The sequence below is a fragment of the Manis javanica genome, chromosome 17 (genome assembly GCF_040802235.1).
Source record: "Manis javanica isolate MJ-LG chromosome 17, MJ_LKY, whole genome shotgun sequence".
Taxonomy (NCBI): Eukaryota; Metazoa; Chordata; class Mammalia; order Pholidota; family Manidae; genus Manis; species Manis javanica.
The window spans coordinates 1483951-1503432 of NC_133172.1; the positions used below are offsets into that span (position 1 = coordinate 1483951).

Consider the following 19482-nt stretch of genomic DNA (forward strand, 5'->3'; position numbering starts at 1 on the left):
CCTGCTCCGGGGAGGCCGCTGGCGGAGGAGGCTTGGAGGGAAACCCAGGACTCCAGGTTCAAGTGTGGATTGGTCTGCGAGACCACGAAGGGCATGTCATGTACACCCTATGACTAAGCATTGGGGAGAGGGTTCAGTGTCCGGTTGTATAAATTTGGGAGTTGTTAGCTTACATTTACTGCAAGCCCTGATGCTAGGTGAGCGCTTCAAGAGAATGGGTGTAGATTGGAAGAGAATGGACGGAGCATGAACCGTGGAACAACCTGACTTCATTTGGTGGATGATGACAAAAAAACAACAAACTCTCTTTAGGGATTCTAATGTCCACCCAGAGGTATATTAAGCAATCTTAGAATATCACCACTGACGGTATTTTTTTTCCCCTCTAACTGTGGAGCTGAGAGAATACAAGGCATCTTTCGTGATTTAAGGATGCATACAGACTTGAGAAATGGAATCAGAAGTACAGAAATGTCTTTAAGAGATTTAATTTTTTTAAGATGAGAGAGAAGCATAGTGACAGGATGTTAATTAGGTCAAGGAATGAAGAGTTCGTAAGTTCTGCAGAGAAATAGTAGGATATACATATTTTATAAGTATGTATATACATCTTCGGTAACTGTGTATATGTGTATTGTGTATATATGTATAGGTAATATATGAGGTTTTATTTCAAGGAATTAGTTTATGATAATGGTGGGCCAGACAAATCCTAAATCCATAGGGTAGAGGGCAGACTAGCCGACTGGAAACTACAACCAGAGCTAATACTGCAGTCTTGAAGCCAAATTTCTTCCTCAGGGAACCCTTACTTTTCCTCTTAAAGCCTTTCAACTGATTGGATAAGGCCCACCCATATTACCAAAATAAAACACTTTGCTTAAAGTCAACTGATTATAGGTGTTATGCAAATCTATAAAATACCTTCACAGCAACACTCAGGTTAATGTTTGAACTAATAAATGGGTAACATAGCCTACCCACTGTTTACACATAAAACTAGCCATTATATCCTACTCTCTTGTCAACCATCTCTTTAAACCATACTTAATCTCCAGATGGTAAAAAAGACATACTTCTTAACCAGATCATATCTGGTATTGATCCATTGTTATGAAGAAGTGACATATGATCTATATGTAAGATGGATTACATATGAATGTAATAGGATACATATGGATTTATTAAATTCTCTGTGACTGGAAATTGTCCTCTGTGTAAGATACTGTCTTTGTCCTCAGAAAAATACAAATATTTAGGATATGTATATATCACTGATTAACTTCTGGTATATACTTTACCTGTTTATTAAAACTATTATTTATTTTTTGTCTTCCCCTCCAGATGTTTCATGAGGGCAAAGGCCTTTGCTGTGCTACTGCTGTATCCCAAAATTTCAAAAAATTGTCCAGTACAAAGCAGACACACTATAAAGATTACAGTAATATATAATGGAGTCCTGGCTCACAATCTTGATAAATTGTTTTTTTTAAAGCAATACAATAGATTTAAATAAAAACATTTTTTGAATAGAGAACAAATGGTACAAAACTAAAATAGTGTGAAAAGATAAGCATTGGGAAGCTTTATTCCTACTGCCTTACAAGTAAGCAACCGAGTGGCTTTTCTTTAAGCAAAGACAAATGTACACTAGAACTTTCCTGTTTTATTACCCAATAGGTAGCATAACATGTTCACAGTCTTGGACTTCAGGTGTTTCACATAATACCATATCCCAGAGATAATTCCATACCAGTACCTGGTGTCCACATTTTCTTAAAAGCTCTTTCAGGCCCTTTAAACTCTGAAAAACGAGTCTGTAAGATAAATAGAAATAGTCTGTGTCCTTGCAACTACAAGGAAAGCGGGTGTGGTTAGTTATCAAACTCTGAAGAAGCAAATGCTTATAAAGGAGTTATGTACACTATGAACTGGAAAAATAATCCCTAACCTCTGAAAGGTCTATTGTTTTTACTGATTTTTTTTTACTTAGCATGCATGGTTATTGTTTTTCTTTTCTCAGTGGTATAAAGCCCTAATAAATGCCTTTGTTAGGGACACAGTGGATCTCTGGCAACTTGCTGCACGGATGGACAGTGACTGCACTGGGGTATGGGTGGGGACTTGATAATATGGGTAAATGTAGTAACCACATTGTTTTTTCATGTGAAACCTTCATAAGAGTGTATATCAATCATACCTTAATAAAAAAAATAATAAGCAAATAAATAAATAAATGCCTTTGTTAGCCAGAAGTGCATCCATGGTGTTCCACGTAGTACACAGGCAATACAAAAAAATCACTCTGCAGATTGCTTAGGTAAATAAATAGCTTGACGATTATTGTTCACTGAAGTGAAGAGCAAACATCTTTTGGGTTCCACAATTTGCCATGTTCTTTCTTTGGGATTTCAATTCCTTTCTTGTTTTCTTCTAATTTAATTGACCAGGTTTATTTTTGTAGAGCAATTTTAGGTTAACAGCAAGAATGGAGAGTACAGAGTGCTCCCACCTCCGCCATGTTCCCACACACGCACGACCTCCCCCCCATTATACCTCACATCACAGTGGTGTGTTGTTGCTGATGAACCTACCATCACATCACCATCACTCAAAGTCCATAGTTTACATTAAGGTGTACTCTTGGTGTTGCGCAATCTATTGGTTTAATAAATGTTTAATGACATGTATCTACCATTAAAATAGCATACAGAATGGTTTCCCGGCCCTGAAAGTCCTCTGTGTCCTACCTGTTCACGCCTTCCTCTCCCAGTGGTTGCACCGGTCTTTTTACTGTTGCCAAAGCCAAAGCCGCTTCACTCTGGAGAGGCTCCCTGCGCCAGCTGAGCAGCGCCCAGCGCAGAACGGAGTGGAGCCGAACACACTCGATAATACAAGGAGGGCATGCCATATAAAACAAGAATCCGTGGTCCACATAGCTTCCAAAATGACGACTCTCACAAGGGCGGGCTGGGCCAAGTCCTGTACGGAAGAGCGCCAACCTAGAAATGCGCGGTGGGAAGGAGTGCCAGGTGCCACGCGAACGGTCGTGGCCGTGGGAGGGCGGTCCGCGAGGCCTGCGGCCCAGAGCCCGGGCACCCGGCCGGCCCGGGGCAGGGTCCGCTCCTGCCCTCCACCCGCCTGGAGGGCAAAGCCTCCGCCGCCGGCGCACGGCCCGCGGCCGGGTCCTCCCAGTCCGGGGCGGCAGCTTCCCGGGTGGTGGATCCGGGGCACGGGAGGTGTGAGCCGAGCGGCCTGCGGGGCTGCTTCCACCCGCGCTGCCGGCGCTCCCCGGAGCAGAGGCGAGGAAGCCGGCCAAGGTCGTGGCCATGACCTCGGTCCTAATATTACTGCAAAATGGAAAGCTGGAAAACCGGAATCCTGCTGCTCATTAAGATGACACCTAAAAAATAAGTACATGTTAAAAACCCAGCAGGATTTCCCTTTATCGTTGCTCTGTGTAGCACTGGCGTTATTCATTAACTGTAGACAGGTCAACGATGTACAGCAAGAATTAAACAATGAATTACTTCTGACTGCTGCCTCAGGGGGTGACCACTTTAAAAAAAAACTGAGGTACGTATAATAAAATGCGCAAATTTAATGTAAAGTGTAGTGGGCTTTGACAGGCGTGCACACTCGTGTAACCATCACCCAGATCGAGATAGCAAACATTCTCACTAATTTTTCCCCCTCACCTATTACCTTTCATTTACGTCCTTCCTCACGACGTAATCTCCTTTTTTACGTACAAATAGATAGGATTTTCGATACGGAGTCGGAAATGGGACCATAATTGTGTTGTTTGCTAAACATTAATTAAAACTCATTGCATCTTGTTCTCCACTTTCAAAAAATATACTTCCTCCTTGTCAGTACCTTAACCAGCATCAACACCTTAACCCGGTAGTCATAACCAGTACCTTAACCAGTTAACCTGATCAGTTAGAAAGTAAATTAAAAATAGAACAATTCAGAACACTATAAATACATAAAATACATAGAAACGAAAAGATCAGTTTAAAATAATGAATTAGGAAAATGTACTTCCAGGACATAGGACAATGTAGCAACAGACAAGTCACAAAAAATATTTTAACTAAGAAGTAAGTGAAAGGGTTTAGAATATGCACCCCAAAATAAGGATTATGGGCTAAATACTTAGAAAAGAGCAGGTGCAAGAAGGGCGTGCTGATGAGCACTTTTTCTCCCTGAAAGTAGAAGACGCTCATAGGAAAGACCCTCTCTGGACTACGAGGAAAGAAACCTTCCTATCACCAGAGATGCAGAGACAAAGCTGAGAAAACCCAGCACAAACAGACGTTGTTAGAATAACTTACATCCTTCTTCGTCTCCCTGTATATTTTAGTTTCTTGTCTCTCTGTTCAAGCTAAAACATGAGCACTTAGGTTCTACTGGTTTTTGGGGTCTTCATTTCCTTACCAAGTCTCATGTTAGATAGAATGTATTAAATAAATGTATAGCCTTGTCTCCTGTTAATTTGTCCATGTCCGTCAATTCTCAGGCCCAGCTTGGGCCCCTAAGGGGATAAAATTTTTGCCTTTTCTATGTAAGACAAGAATCTGAAAAGTTCATCAAGAAAGAAAATGTAAAATATGACCAATAAATGTAGTTAAAGGAGTTCAAACACACTAGTACTCAAAGAAATTAAAGCAGTAAGATATTATAGTTTACAGCTGTAAGATTTACAATGATTAGAAGATTGATAATATACCATGTGAGCAGGTATGAGACAAAGAGAGAAAATATAAATAACATGGAAGATGTATATGACATTTTTCCTGAATTACATGTAGAAAATTTCAAGTAGAAGCCAAAACACTGAATCTGACAATAGGGTGAAATAAAAATATACTACTTTTATATATAAAAATATGGGACCTGGTGTTAGGGGATCTCAGTTTGTGAAAATTCATCAAGCTCTATACGTTTTTCAACATTTATATTATAGCTCATAAGAAAGTTAAAATATTGGTGAGAGGGAGGCTTTCTAGGAAAGATGCAAGAAATAATCTTTGCTATAAGTGATAACAGTAACTTATCCCTCAGGGACATACACTTCAATGAATCATGATCATTGATTTATTATATATTTTCATCATTGTTTCTTATTTTATGACTCATTTCATTTTAAAAAACTTAATACATGTGTAATGATCACCAGAATTTACCACTCAACTCACAAACTAGAACATTACTAATGAATTACATCAAATATACCTCAGAGATAACCACTATCATGAATTTTGTGCATATTACTTAGGTTTATAAAATTACATATGTGTGTATGCCTAGACAAGAGTATTTCACTTGACTTTGAGCAATAAAAGTGGGGTAGCTTGTGACATATCATTGTCTGGACCTTGCTTTTTGACTAACATTATGTTACACTGATTCATTTATTTGTCTTCACAGCTGTGTAGTTTTCTGTCATATGGCTGTATCTCCGGGTATTGTGACCTGTCCACTCTCAATGGGTACTTGAATCGTTTGCAGGGTTTTTTTGCTCAGAACAGTGTGGCAGTGAACATATGAAAAATTTCCCTTTGGTCTCCAATCACGATGAGAATTGTTGCATCGTGGCAAAGTATACAAATTTTCAGAATTTAAAGATAATATAGTGTTTTCCAAAATGTTTGGAAGTGACAAGAAATGTCATTAATTTATATCTTCTCCAGTACTTGGAATTGTCAAACTTCTCCTATTTGCCAATGAAATCAGTGTAAATGGAATTGCACAGTGGTCTTGATCTCATTTCTCAGATATCGTTGAGGTTGAGAATCTCTCCATCTTTTCGAATTGTGTTTCCTCCTTCCTGAAATGTAATATAATCTCCACAAGCTCAGAGATTTTCACTGATTAAAATTTTAGGGAATCTTTTTCATGATGATCAATGATTTTCAAAAGAATGTTAAAAAAAATGTTCTGATGACAAGTTGATTGGTCATGACTGGTTCATTTACTCCAGAAAATAGTTATCTTTTTTCCCCCATGTATACTTTTTAGCAATAATACAAGAGAATCAAACATATGCAGGTCAAAGAAAGGTTTAAAAAAATTGGATGAATTTAGGTTTTGTGATGGTGAGAAGTCCATACTTCCTGGTGATGTTTTTCTAAAATTAAAGCTTAAAAACTACATTCAAATTGACCATTTCATCAGTGATGCTTTTCAGAAGACTATTGGAAGGATTAAGTAATCTTTACAAAATCACACAGAACTTAAACAGGAAAGCTGGTATTCTCAGAACCATGTGTCTTGCTCCAAGGTCTATATTCATAACTACTATACTATATTGCCCACCCAGTGTTGCAAATATTTTTCCATATTTTTATCTTTAAATGCCAAGGATTTAAATTTTTTTTATTGCTCATGTACCTGGGATCTATTTTCATGTGATACATCGTGAGCTATTGCTATTTGTAAGAAAACTATCAATATTGTAGAAATTTTTATTTATCGATAAGAAGGGTGTTCAGTATATTGGTATATGAAAAACAGCCTAGCAAACTATATATACATACCTGCAGAGAACTGCAGAACTGTCAGCATCTAAGGACTCCATTCAAACCTCTATACTAAGCGACTTAAGCAAGTATTAACATGGCTTCTAGCAGCTTAGGGCTGTGCCCTTAGCATGATGACAGGCCCTCTCAAAATGCCTGCCTGACAAAGCTCAACACTGCCAGAATTTACTAGGCGGTATCTGAGACGGCCCCTCACCTCCATCTCTTGAAACATTCTTACCAAAGAGGGCTTGAATCTGTGAATCTCTCCTCTGCCCCTGTGAGATGTCTGTGTCCTACAGCTCAGAAGGATCTTTCTCATTCCTTTGAAATGCCATCTTCAGGAAGGAGAGGGTTGCTGGCTCCCAGTGTCTGTGGGGGGACAGAAACCTCACTTTGATAGCTGCTGTCAGACCCAGCAGGCCTGGTCACATTTACACTGTCCAGCCTTTGTGATTTCTCCCCTCCCTGCAACCCCCTGGCCCTGCCCCCCAGGCTCCAATTACCCCCGTTATGCTTAGGCTTTCCAGTTGAGGGACCGCCATTCCTGCTGCAAAGTCTGGCCTACACACAAGACTGATTACGGAGCTCTTCAAGGACGTAGGGGCTTCCCTCACCAAGTCACTTCTCAGAACACGGGTGAAAGCTCTGTCTTCTGGGCTCTCCTAGTGCAGGTGACTAGGTCTTCAATGATAAGTCCGTTCTAACATCCCAATCTCCCTAAGCCTTTCTCTACATTAAATTCTGGAAGGTGGGTGTTTCCAGGTCTCTCAGGGTGGGCCAGCGTTTGCTCCACAGCTCGGCCAACCAGCCAGCCCCGCTGTGAGCAAGACTTAACTCCCGGAACCGCAGCATTAGGTGCAGAGCCTCTGCTTTGTGAGCCCCTATCAATAAATGTCCCTGATGCAAATCTGTGCTCTTTCCTCCATTACCCCACACCCTTACTCTCCACTCCCACAAATTAGACAACCCAGGTAGTTTTTTGAGCATGCAGAGTACCTTCTCAAGGGTCACACTGGGCACCTGTTAGCTGCGATTTGAGTCTATTTATAAATCCAAAAGCAATGGAGGTAGTTGGGTGGGTCCCGAGGAGATTCCCCTTATCTTGCACGGTGACTGCCTCAGGGAAGGCCATTACTGTTTCCTGGAGCAAGGCGGGTTAACGCAGGAAGGGCGCTACCCCTGGGCGTGGGGAGGCCATCGCGCTGCGGGCAGGAAGGACCTCTGCCCCTCGCAAAGAAGACTCATCAGAATTCAGAGCCTCAGGGTCCGCATTCCCATCTGGGTCTCCCCACATGCCCCCAGGACCCTGTGCCTCCCCACAAACACCCTCCCTTTAGGAGGAGACATCTTGTGAAGCTGGAAGTTCAACTTCTCCTGTAATTCAGCCAATCACAAGATGAGAGGTTTTGTATCTGCTTTTCAGCCCCGTGTCTATGGGAGACAAGGGTCCTCTTCAGGATGGGGGCTCTGAGGTCAGTCCTGTGGTATGTGAGTTTGGAATAAAAATCCCTGAGCTCGTCCTTTCGCTTGACCGCTTTGTCCACCAACAATAGGAGCCGTGACCGACGTCAGCATGTTGCTTAGTTTTCCAGAAGAGCTGGTGAGTACAATGTCCAGAGCCGCTTAGCACCTTCTCGATCAGGAACGTCCAATGCAGATACTTCCCGCAGCTCCACACAAGCTCCTGCCACAGATGGTCGGTGTGCCCTCCTTTCTTCTGGAAACGTGATCCAGATTTCAAATCCAATCAGAGGGCCAATTTCAGAAACCCCAGAAACAATCCAGAAAACTCATCCTTAAAATTCTTTTCCTCCAGAAGCAGTCTTGGTATTCAAATCTTAATTAACCAGGGTTCTCTGGGGAAACAGAGCCAAAGAGGTATGTGCAGAGACACAGAAAGGGCTTTGTCATGAGATCGCTTGTGTCATCATCCGAGCCCCAGAGGCAGAAGCAACGGCCCTTTCCGGAGGACCTTGGCGTGGCACGTGGCACCTCTTCAGGAGAGAGATCTGCTCTGCCCCTTGGACGAGGTAAGGCCCGATCGGACATCTGCAAGCGGACGCACAGGAAGTCGGTGGTGCAGGCCCAGTCCAAACCTGAGGGCCTGGGAACCAGGCCAGCCAACGGTGTAAGGCTTTGAGTTTGAGTCTCAAGGCCCAGGAACCAGGGGCACCGATGTTGACGCCCAAGAGGAGGTGGTGTTGCCGGCTGCTCACCGGTATCCCAAGGAGGCACCGCAACACCCTCAGTGCCGCGTGACTGTGATTGGCAGGTGAAAGGAAATCCGTCAGAAAACACTGGTAGCAGAGGCTCATGCCAAGAAGCAGCTATTACGCTCCTCATTTAAAAAAAAATCAGTTTGACTCTCTTTTTAAGGGGTTTTCTTCCAGTTACCAGATGGCTTGGGGGCTCCATCAGGGCCTCGGCTTCCTCGTCAGTCTGGACGGTCACGTGTTTGTCTCTGAGGTGCAGGACTGGCCCTACGGGACCGTCGTGCTGCTGCCACAGACAGTCCTGGGCCTCCGTGGTCAGCTCGCCGCCGCTGTGGATCCTCCCGGGTCACAGAGGTGGAAGCCACAAGCCGGCCCTTTCTGGGGGGGCCTTGGCGTGGCACGTGCTCCCTGCTTTAGGAGAGAGATCTGCTCTGCCCCTTGAACAAGGCAAGGCCATGAGACTGGCCGAACTCGCAGCAGACTTTCTGCCCACCACCCTTCAGGGACATCCAAATGCGCCTGGGCACGGCTGCCGGTAGTGTAAAGCCGTGTTCCTGCACGACCCCAGGCCTGCCCGGCAAAGCCCAACACTGCCAGGAGCATTTACTAGCCCGACCCTGAGCCAGCCCCCACCCCCACCCCCACCCACCCCCACCTCCCTCGGGAAGCGTTCACACGAAAAGGGCTTGCATCTGTGAACCTCCCCCCCTGTCCCTTTGGGAGGCATGTGGATCTCCTACAACTCAGGAGTGTCCTTCCCAAGGACCGGAAAGCCATTTCTTTGAAACGTCATCTACCAGAAGGAGAGGGCCGCTGTCCCCCCACCCCCATCTCTGCAGGGGGACAGAATCCTCACTCTGATACCCAGCTGGCCCGATCACATCTGCACTCTCCGATGTTTGTAACTTCTCTCTTCCCTGTTCTCTGGAGCCCTGCTGTCTGTCCCCACCCTGCGTCACCTTCCCCTTAAAATTCTCTCATTTCTGTGCAAATCCGAAGGAGCTCCTCTCTTTCTCCTAGTGTGCTTAGTTGGTGAACAAAATCTGTTTTCACTGCTTTAACTAACACCTGGCTTTCTTCATCTCTGACAGCGGGTAGCCATATGTACAGTTTTATCAGATAAAGACTCTATTAAGTTTTGCATATTTTCTTTAATTTTTATTCTGAGTACGTATATGTTTTACTCTGAAATCTGATTTCACTTCATCATCGGGTGAAACTCAATAAATCAATGCAAAATGCACGAATGAATGTCTGTTCATATATTTTGCTGATTTTTCTATTTGGTTGTATGTTTTATTCTTAAGGATTTGTAGAAGATTTTATGTGTCCCCAGTACTGTTAACTTTTGCACAGGTGATGTGTGAGATATGATACTGTAGAAAAATCAGAAAAGTAACCCTGAGTTAAAAAATAAAGTAACATGTTCCTGAGTTAAAAAATAAAGTAACATGGGGAAGTCCTTTCAGACTGACTCTGTAGAAAAGGTGAATTTGAGTTGTAAATGGAAAACAAAATAAAGACAAAGATTCTTTGGGGTAAAAACCCAGTCGTGATGAAGCAGCTTGTCTTTAGAACACTTTTAAAACACCAGCGTTTTGAAAATCGTTGCCTATCCTGTAGAGTAGATTTTCTAAAATCTGCATCTTGTCCTGGTTCACATCCATTTATAGTAAAATCACTTATATTTTATGGGAAATTGGAAGCTCTAGTGGCGTATTGCTCAAACTGATTTCTAACAGTGTCTTCTTGGTTTCTTACTCATAGTCATGTTTACCAGGGTCTGAAAATCTAGCTGTTTCATCTCTCCATTATATTCTGCATATGAGAAAAAGAATCTTTAACTCTGAATTTGATTATTCTGCTTTCATAGCATCAGTGTTGGATATTTGATCATTTTCAGTATCTAGGATACCTACCGTTTTTCTAGTCAACCTTGTAACTGCTCATCAGAGCTCTGGATCCGTTTCTTTACTCGTTTTTCTTCTTTTCTTGAACATTGAACTAGTTGGCTTTTTGGATGCCATGTATATACTTCTAAATGTTTCATATAGATTTAAAACATGTATCTTAAGATAAATATAATATTTAATTGGAGTAAATGTGATATACATATTTAATATAGATCCGTTCACCTAAGTCATAAACTTATGATATTTAACACCCGAACAGGTAAATAGAAACATCTGTATTAAAGAGAGAAAGAAATGTTAGTAAATACAAATAGCAGAAAGTTATGCTCTAGCTTTCCAGACTAATTTGGTGGAAAAAAATGGTGAGAAAGATCTCCTATATACAAGTGAGTGACATACAATTTGTCACAGTTGTGAGTGAATAAAGTGTGAAAGTTTCTTGGTAAATACACTACTTTTCTCATTAAAATTTTTTTCAGGAAGCGTTTGATAACTGAACAAATTTTATTTCTTAAAAGCCAAATATATGTATCAATAAATAAAATTTGTATTGCTCACCTAATTGGTCTTAAAAATATTTTATAAATCAGACATGTGTAATAAAATAAAACTTTCCCTTTTATCCCACAGTACAGTGGATTGCAGCTATAAACAATTAAAAGAATTTGTCAACTTCCCAGAAGACTGATCAGTGACCTTGAGAAGAAACTGCAAGGAGAGATCCTCTCCATCGCACTTGCGCCGCCCGCACTTGCTTAACCCCTGCAGTGCACGGTAGGATTCTGCTTTTATTTACAATTTTTATATTTTGTAAATGCAGACTTTATGCAATTAATATTTTTAAGTTTCACTCAACCATTACCTATCCTGACCATGCAATTTTCAGCACTCCCCTTAAATGGCTCCTGAGGGAGGTGACGACCTTATTCGCCTCTCCTTAATCCTGGTATTAATGAAAAGAACCCTTTCAATAAAAAAGAAAAGATTACCACTTCAAAACGTAAGTGAAGAACACCAAAAGTAATTAAAGAAAGAGTGTATGTGCATATAATAAAGATTGAAAAAAGGATGTGTAAATCCAAGAGTGCTCAGAAATGCTCTTGTGATGGGTTAGGTGTACAGGTTAGTATAAATTATTAAGTCTTCATTAAAGGAAGAAAGGGAGTCCTAGCTAGTCCTTCCTAGATTGAGTCTATGCCTCTACGAAACAATGCGATTAGTAAGGTGGGACTTGAGAACCATTGCCAGTGATTAAATAAACAGGAGGGGCCATCTGGGCTGATTGCATAAAAACCAGCCTAGAGGCTGGTTGATTGACTCTGGGCAGGACAGTCCCCCTCCTCTGGCGTCCGTCTCCTCCAGCATGGCCCAGGAAAACGCTCCAAGTGGTAAGCGCCCCAGACACCGGCCTCCGTTTTGGTGTCATTGGTTTGGGGAGGACATTGGGCTAAAAGTCCTAGTGGGCTTGTCAGAAGGTGTGGGAATTCCACTGTGCAAGCTTTTATATCACTGTACTGGGCTTCAGGGGGCAGAGCCTCTGGCCAACTGGGAGCAGATGCTGTTTTTGGTGCGTCGGCACCGTGGGGATTTCAGAGATGCAGGCATTCCACAACTGAACGGGACAAAGTCTGGCTTCAGGCCGGAGGGTGGGAGGGAAGGGCGGGTGGGAAGAACTTGGAGATGGACTCCGGGAAACTCCGGAGGCAAGAGGTTCAGAGACCAGAACGTCTTTGGACTCCAGGAGCTCCCAGATTTCTCCTGATGGACCTTTGCTCCTGAAATTCAGATTCGTCCAACTGCCTGCTGGTCTCTCCAGGGGCACCTCAGACTCCCCGTGGCCCAAGCTGGCCTCCCGACGCTCACCGCCTAGCCCCCTCCCACTGCTCCCTGGCTGAGGAAATGGGGGTCACTATGCCACACGTCACACGTCTGGGAAACATTTTGACCCCAGTTTTTCTCTCATAACCTTCGTCTAAGCAGGCTGGCAATTCTGGAATTCTGGAATTGTAATAAAATAAAACTTTCCCTTTTATCCCACAGTATTTCTTTTCATTAATACCAGGATATTCTCTCAGATATTCTAGGTGTCTGGCCATTTCTTGGCCCAGTACCACCCCTGCCGCCTGGGTCACCACATGTCCTCCCGACTAACCGGCCTACTGATCACCTGGCCCCGATTCAGTCTGTTCCCAATGCTGCAGCCTCTGGGATTTGATTAAACTGTCAGTTAGATTATGTCTTCTCTCTGGGTAGAAGCCCTTGTGACTTCACAGTAAAAGGCACGTGGCCCTAGGAGACCCCCCGGCCCCAGCCCCGGCCCCCCCAGGTCTAGGACCTCATGTGCTCCCGCTTCCTCTTTCCAGACTTGCTAGCCACCTTCTGTACCTTGAACAGGCCAGGCAGGCTGCGGTTCGCCGAAACCCACCTCCTGCAGTGCCCCTACCCCACCGCCGTCGGGCCCCCTCCCCAGTGACCTCCAGTCAGCTCAGGTCACCTTCTCTGCAGGCAGGTCTTCTGCAGCCGCTTCACTTAAACCTGGGACCTTATTCTCTGCGTTCCAGCCTGCCTTCTTTCTTGCCAGGAAACATTCAGCATCCGACATTTTAATATATTTTACTTGTTTGCTTTTTATCTCCTGGCTGTCCACCCTATCTATTTTGTTCACAGTGCCTAGTTTTTCATAGATGCTCTAGAGATTATTTTTTTTTCGAGGAACATTATGTTTACTAGACTCCCCCATCACCAAGTCCCCCCCACATACCCCATTAGTCTCTGTCCATCAGTGTAGTAAGATGCTGTAGAATCACTACTTGTCTTCTCTGTGTTGCACAGCCCTCCCCGTGCCCCCCCCCACATTACAGATGCTAATCGTAATGCCCCCTTTCTTTTTCCCCACCCTTATCCCTCCCTTCCCACCCATCCTCCCCAGTCCCTTTCCCTTTGGTAACGGTTAGTCCATTCTTGGGTTCTGTGATTCTGCTGCTGTTTTGTTCCTTCAGTTTTTTCTTTGTCTTATACTCCACATATGAGTGAAATCATTTGGTACTTGTCTTTCTCCGCCTGGCTTATTTCACTGAGCATAATACCCTCTAGCTCCATCCATGTTGTTGCAAATGGTAGGATTTGTTTTCTTCTTATGGCTGAATATTTAATATCATGTAATGTGGAATTTATTTCTTATCACAAGGTTCTACTGAAAGCATGGAATTTCTCAGTTAATTTTATTTCCCTGTAGTGTTTTTAAGAATATTTGGAAACTGATCCTGTTTATCTGCTCTTGAGGGCAATGGACTTAAAAATGAATGAATATGTATGTAGAATTTTCACCAGAAAGCTGGAAGGGTCATAATGGCACCTGCATCATATGCTTTTCATTTTCTGTGGGTTCATTCTCGTAATGACGCACCACATGCGTTTTCCTGACTCACCCTGTTCTTGATGCAGGTGAAAAGAGCACATTGGTTTTAAACAGTTTTTGAAAACAGAAGACCTTGCCTCCCGGCTCACAGTATTCAGATTCGCTGGAGAAGTTCAGCAATCACCCTTGTGGGTTTAAGAAATTTATAATTATGAGAGATCCTTCCTAGGGGTTCTGTGTATTCCAAACAAGAAGAGGAAAGAAGAGACTCGCCTGGACCTGAGCTTTGAATGTTTAGGTTGTCCTGTCAAATGCTTCTTCTCTCCCAATCTTTACACAGAGTCGGCAGCAATGAACCGTAGGCGCAGCCGCACCAAATTCACAGAAGACCAACTGAAAATCCTCATTGGTGCGTTCAACCAAAAACCGTACCCAGGCTATGCAACCAAACGAAAACTTGCCTCAGAAATCAACGCTGAGGAATCTAGAATCCAGGTGAGTCGCAAGTTCTCCGAGATTCTCCGAGAGAAGTAGGAAGCAGGGAGGGGGCGATAATCGAGCACCAGTCGTGTGCCAGCGTGCCAAGGGCTTTGTGAGGAGCGTCTTGACTGACAGTGAGCTCACGAGGATGTCGCCCTTCGTCTCGCAGACGCGCATGGGGACGATGAAGGCTCGCAGGAGTGGGGAGGAGGTGGGTGGGAACAGCTCCCGAGAGGAGCAAGTGCTTGAGCTGGTTCTTAAATGAAAAAGAATCGCAGCGTCACTGATACACCTAAACAGATTATTGCAGCGGATCACGTGGGCACCGGCGGTGAAGGTGCTGGATGCCAAGCCACGCACTGGGCAGGGCGGTGGGTGTGAAAGACAGGAGGGCAGCGGGCACAGCCCTGGGCGTGGGCCTAGCGAGGGCCACCCCTGCCGGAGAAAGGCGGTGGTGGGGCGCAGAGGAGCGACGGCGTCTCATTCCCCATTCTGTTCCCTCACTCAGATCTGGTTTCAGAATCGAAGAGCCAGGTACCGACCCCAGAGAGTATCGGGGCCCGAGAAGGCCTTGGAATCAAGCCGAGAACAAGACGGCGCTGAAAAGGAGATTCAGAGTAAACAGTCCGCCCCGGGCCTGCCCTGGAGCTCAGCCGGGCCCTCTGCAGGGGGGAGAACGTTCTCGCCCTCGGGGCTTCCCGCTCAGGGCCTCCTGCCGGTAGGAGGCTCCACAGGCCCCGGGGACCTCTTCCCCGCGGAGTCCACGGGCATTCTGAGACTGGCGCCCTGGTTACCTTCCTTCACCGAAGTGCAGCCACCCAGCCGAATACTCTGTCCCCTCTAGAGCCTTCCCCCGGGGACGGCTGGGCCACGGCTCCCCAAGGAGGGGCAGCAGGTTCCACCTTAGACGGAGGTGGTGGGACGTGCCTGGGCTCCTTGTCTGAATATGTAGACTGATGTCTAAAATGTTCCTTGACCCTCAGTCTTTTTATTTATTTATTTATTTTCAAAATTAAGGTATCATCGATATGCACTCTTATGAGGGTTTCACAAGGAAAACGATGTGGTTATCACATTCCCCCTTATTATCGAGTCCCCGCCATCCCCCACTGCAGTCACTGTGATCAGGGCAGGAAGGGGCACAGAGCCCCTGCTTGTCTGTGCTACACTGTCCTTGACCTTCAATCTCACACCCACCCTAGGCAGGGAAGACAGACGGTGTCGGACCAGCTACACTTCCTTCCAGCTACACACCCTCATCAAGGCGTTTATGAAAAACCCTTATCCGGGGGTTGATTCCAGAGAGCAACTTGCTCAAGAAATTGGGGTTCCAGAGTCAAGAGTCCAAGTAAGTGATAAGGAATTTGTTCCATCTGCTGGGGATGCGATGTCTGGCAGGGGAGCCGTGCTGGCCTCCAGCTGCCTGTGGCCCCCCGGCACCCCCCCACCCCAGGGCCTTTCAGGGGAAGGTCACTTCGTCTGGCAGGTCCCACCCCAGGAGCCCGGAGACCCACTCTCTCGGCCCTTTCAGCTCTTACCCATCTGCCAGGATCAGTGTTGTACTTCCTGTGATCCCAGCAGTGCCTGGCACGTGACACTCAGTAAGAATTTGTTGAATGAATGATGAAGAATGAATGTTCCTTTACGCTGGATATGAGCCAGGCATTCGGCTAAAGCCTTCATATCTGCCGTATCCCTCAGCCTTTCTAATGATCCCGCGAGGTCGGATTATTATGTCTGCCTTAGGGATTAGCATTGCGCTCAGAGGAACCCAGCGGCTGACGGACCGTGATTCTGCTGGAGGGGCGCCTGCGTGCGTGCGTGTGAGCCGGGGCCCCTCCTGCAGCGCGAAGCTGACGCATGTCCTGCTGCCCCTCTCTCTCCTCTCTGCCTTTTCCTTTCTCTTTTATTTTGCATTCATACTGAGGACCTACTGTGTGCAAGGAACAGTACTACACAGGGATGTACTGAGGAACAGAAGTAGCTTAGAAAATAATAAGGGAGATGGGCAAATAAATCAACAGTTTCAAAATGTGATTAAGTGGCGCACGAAGATCACCTCCCAGACAAGTAAGAATCAGTGGATGTGTTTGGTGTGAACAGAGATGTTACCTGGTCAGAAACAGCTTCCAGAGGAAAACCGTCCCCAGGGCTTGTAAAACAAGTCGACTGGCAGAGGAGGGGTTAACAAGGGCAGCATTTGTGGAAGACTGGGGTCCCCAGGACAGTCCTGTGGCCTCCAGAAAAATTGGGCCGGAGCACTAGGGTGACGTGGGGAGAGGGATGGGGGCCCCAGGTCCGGCGTGGTGGCTCCTGGCCTATGAATCACGGTCTCACGGGGGCACTTTGCGTGGGCGTCTTCCGGCAGCCTGGGAGCTGTGAGATGCAGCCCACCTCTGAGTAACCCCTTCAGTAACCCCTGCATGCCGAACGGAGAGCAGGTTTCCTGAAGTGGATCAGCCACTTGGAAAAGTGCTAGAAGAGCTTGTTCTTTATCCTTTGGGCGGCGGGCACCAGAAGACCTCAGGCGCCGAGAGAGCATGCTGGGGGTTTAAGATCCGCTCTTCCTCCAGAGCGAAAAATGGTTCCACTCTGGACACAAGCACAGGTTTGACAACAGGTGAAAGGTCGTGAGGATGGTGAGGAGATGAGGTCTGTCTGAGGAGCAAACGGATGTACAGGGGCAGCCTCTGCACAGACAGGTCGTGGACGGGGACAGGGGACAGACACGAGACTGCCGGGCGGGTGCGCGGCTCAGTGTGGCTGGCCGGCTGGGGCAGCTGTTGTCCAGCGGGAAGACTGGGTTCTGGGGGAACATAAGGCGCCCCATGGGGCCGGAGGTCAGAGACATCCCGGATAGATATCTAAGAGGCAGCTTCCATGCAACCCCACAGCTCTGGGGAGGACTGGGTGGACGAGAACGTATCCACCGAAGGCTGGCAGACTTCATAGTGAAGATGGATTTAAATGGCAGGCTGATTTTGAGCGGTTTGGTGTGATTCCAGAAGAAGGGGGAGCGTGAGCGGGGAGAGAAGAATCCGAAGGCAGTGGTGTCGTGTCGTGGTGGGGTCGCCCTAATATCCTCTGGGCTGGTATTCTCGCAGATTTTAAAGCTGAGGTTGTTTTCCTTGCCAAGTCCGGATATGGGTAGGTACATAAAGAATGAGCTCTGTGAATGACTCCCCAGCGGGGGACTAATTCTCACCGGCAGCACAAGCAGGGCCGATGGAAAAGGGATTTCTGATGTGGGTGTATGAACGACCCGAGGCTGCCTCTGAGCAGCCCTTCCAAGCCAGCTGCTCCCTGACAGGGCGGTGTGTGCCTCTAGGAAGGAGGTGGACCTTTCAGCGACACTGCGTGACTTTCCAAGGTTCGGTTTTGGATTCCAGACCCGCGCAGATTCTGTTCGCAGCTTCAATGGAGACCAAACGGGGACTGTGGACGGCGAGGGACATGTGCGGGTGTGACCTTCAGAGTTGTATCATTATAACTTAGAGTGTGCACGAGTGCATGTGATACATGTCTAATGTGCATATGTGTATAATTCACGGGCACAAGCGAGTAATTAATTATGTCTTGTGGGATAAAAAGTGTTTCCCCAAACCGATACTGCTGTATCCTGAATCATGGAAGAAAAACAGGCATTTCTGAGAGGAAGAAAAAAAGGTGGAAAGAGAATTCCAGGCACAGGGAAGAGCTGCAGTGGCCCTTTGGGGAAAAACGAGCCCTTGTAATGAGGGGCTTGGGGTCCTTTCAGGCAATGAAACCTTCACTGGGCCGTGAAGGTACTCGATGTGAGGCTCAGAATTTTGGGCTTTATCTTCAGGCCTGATGAGACTTTCCTAAATGTCATGTGGAATGTCAGTGATGTTGGGATCATGCCTAAAATAAACCCCTTCTTTCTCCTCGTTGCCTTAAGGAAAAAGCAATGGTGAGGCCTGCATGACATCCGTGTTTTAGTTGATTCTCTTTGCTTTACCCTCCTAGGTTTGGTTTCAAAATCGAAGGTCTAGATTCCATGTCCAGAGGAAAAGAGAAGCTGCTGAGGTCTCAGGACAGAGCCAAGACTGAGGACAAGAATCTCTGTCAAACAAAGAGCTCCAGGTAATCAGCCGGCGGCTCCGGGGCCTCCTGAGCCACTCACGGCGGAGTCACTCCAGCTTCCTCTTGGGACGCAGGAGGCACGTCCCGCTCCAGGGCCTGTCAGGCTCCGGGGGGTTGGGGTCCGTCCAAGTCCCTGAATTCTCTTCCTGGGTCTGGTCTTCGCAAGAAACTCCACCACCCACTTTGCCAGCTGAAGTCTAGAGACCCCATTACAATGTGGGTTTTGTTCGAGGACGTCTTTCTAAGGCCTGGCACACAGTAAACAATAAGCTTCCCTGGAAGGTATGATTGAGATAATGTAAGACTGAGTCCTCAGGCGTGTTCTGCCCGGGCTGGTGAGTGTGCGACTTTTCCCAGGAGGTATTGGTTCCATATTGGCCTGGAAAGGTGGGAAAGAGTTGACTTCTGTGTTTGTGTGTATACACTGGCTTCTTCTGTTTTCCTCTCCCCTTATCTTTCCTCTTCAGGTATAGAAAATACACAAAATGGCCCCAACGTCCCTGGTGACTGTCCTATTTCCCTGGAGTCAGGACAGGGCGTGGAGACAGTTGTCAGCCTGGCCTCCGAATCCTGGAAACACGCCCTTCTAAACACACCTTCAGCTTCTCCAGAAACTGGGCCTCCGGGGGTGGTTCACGGGACCCTGGGAGACCCGGAGGCGCACACAAGGCGCCCCCAGCCCCACCGACTGATCCCGCCTCCACAGGGCCTCGAGGACAGTGAAAACCGAGTTACTCGTTATCATCTTCCAGTCTTCATAGTTATTGTGGTATTTTAATAACAAATACATGCATCTGTTTGCTCTTGGCCCCTGGCCTGGCACAGAGCTCCTGGAGCCTTGGCATTTCCTGCGGGGAGGGTGGTGAAGGTGCGTGGGATGTGAG

General features: G+C 46.1%; 1 protein-coding gene across 1 annotated transcript; it reads left to right on the forward strand.

The window, feature by feature from the left end:
* Window positions 1-13610: 13610 nt before the first annotated feature.
* On the forward strand, window positions 13611-18649 carry DUXA (double homeobox A). Its single transcript, XM_037025712.2, has 4 exons — window positions 13611-14509; window positions 15003-15111; window positions 15697-15842; window positions 18482-18649. Exons 1-4 carry the CDS (start codon window positions 14366-14368, stop codon window positions 18563-18565), a joined length of 483 nt encoding a protein of 160 aa, XP_036881607.2. The 5' UTR covers window positions 13611-14365; the 3' UTR covers window positions 18566-18649.
* The last annotated feature ends 833 nt before the right edge of the window (window positions 18650-19482 follow it).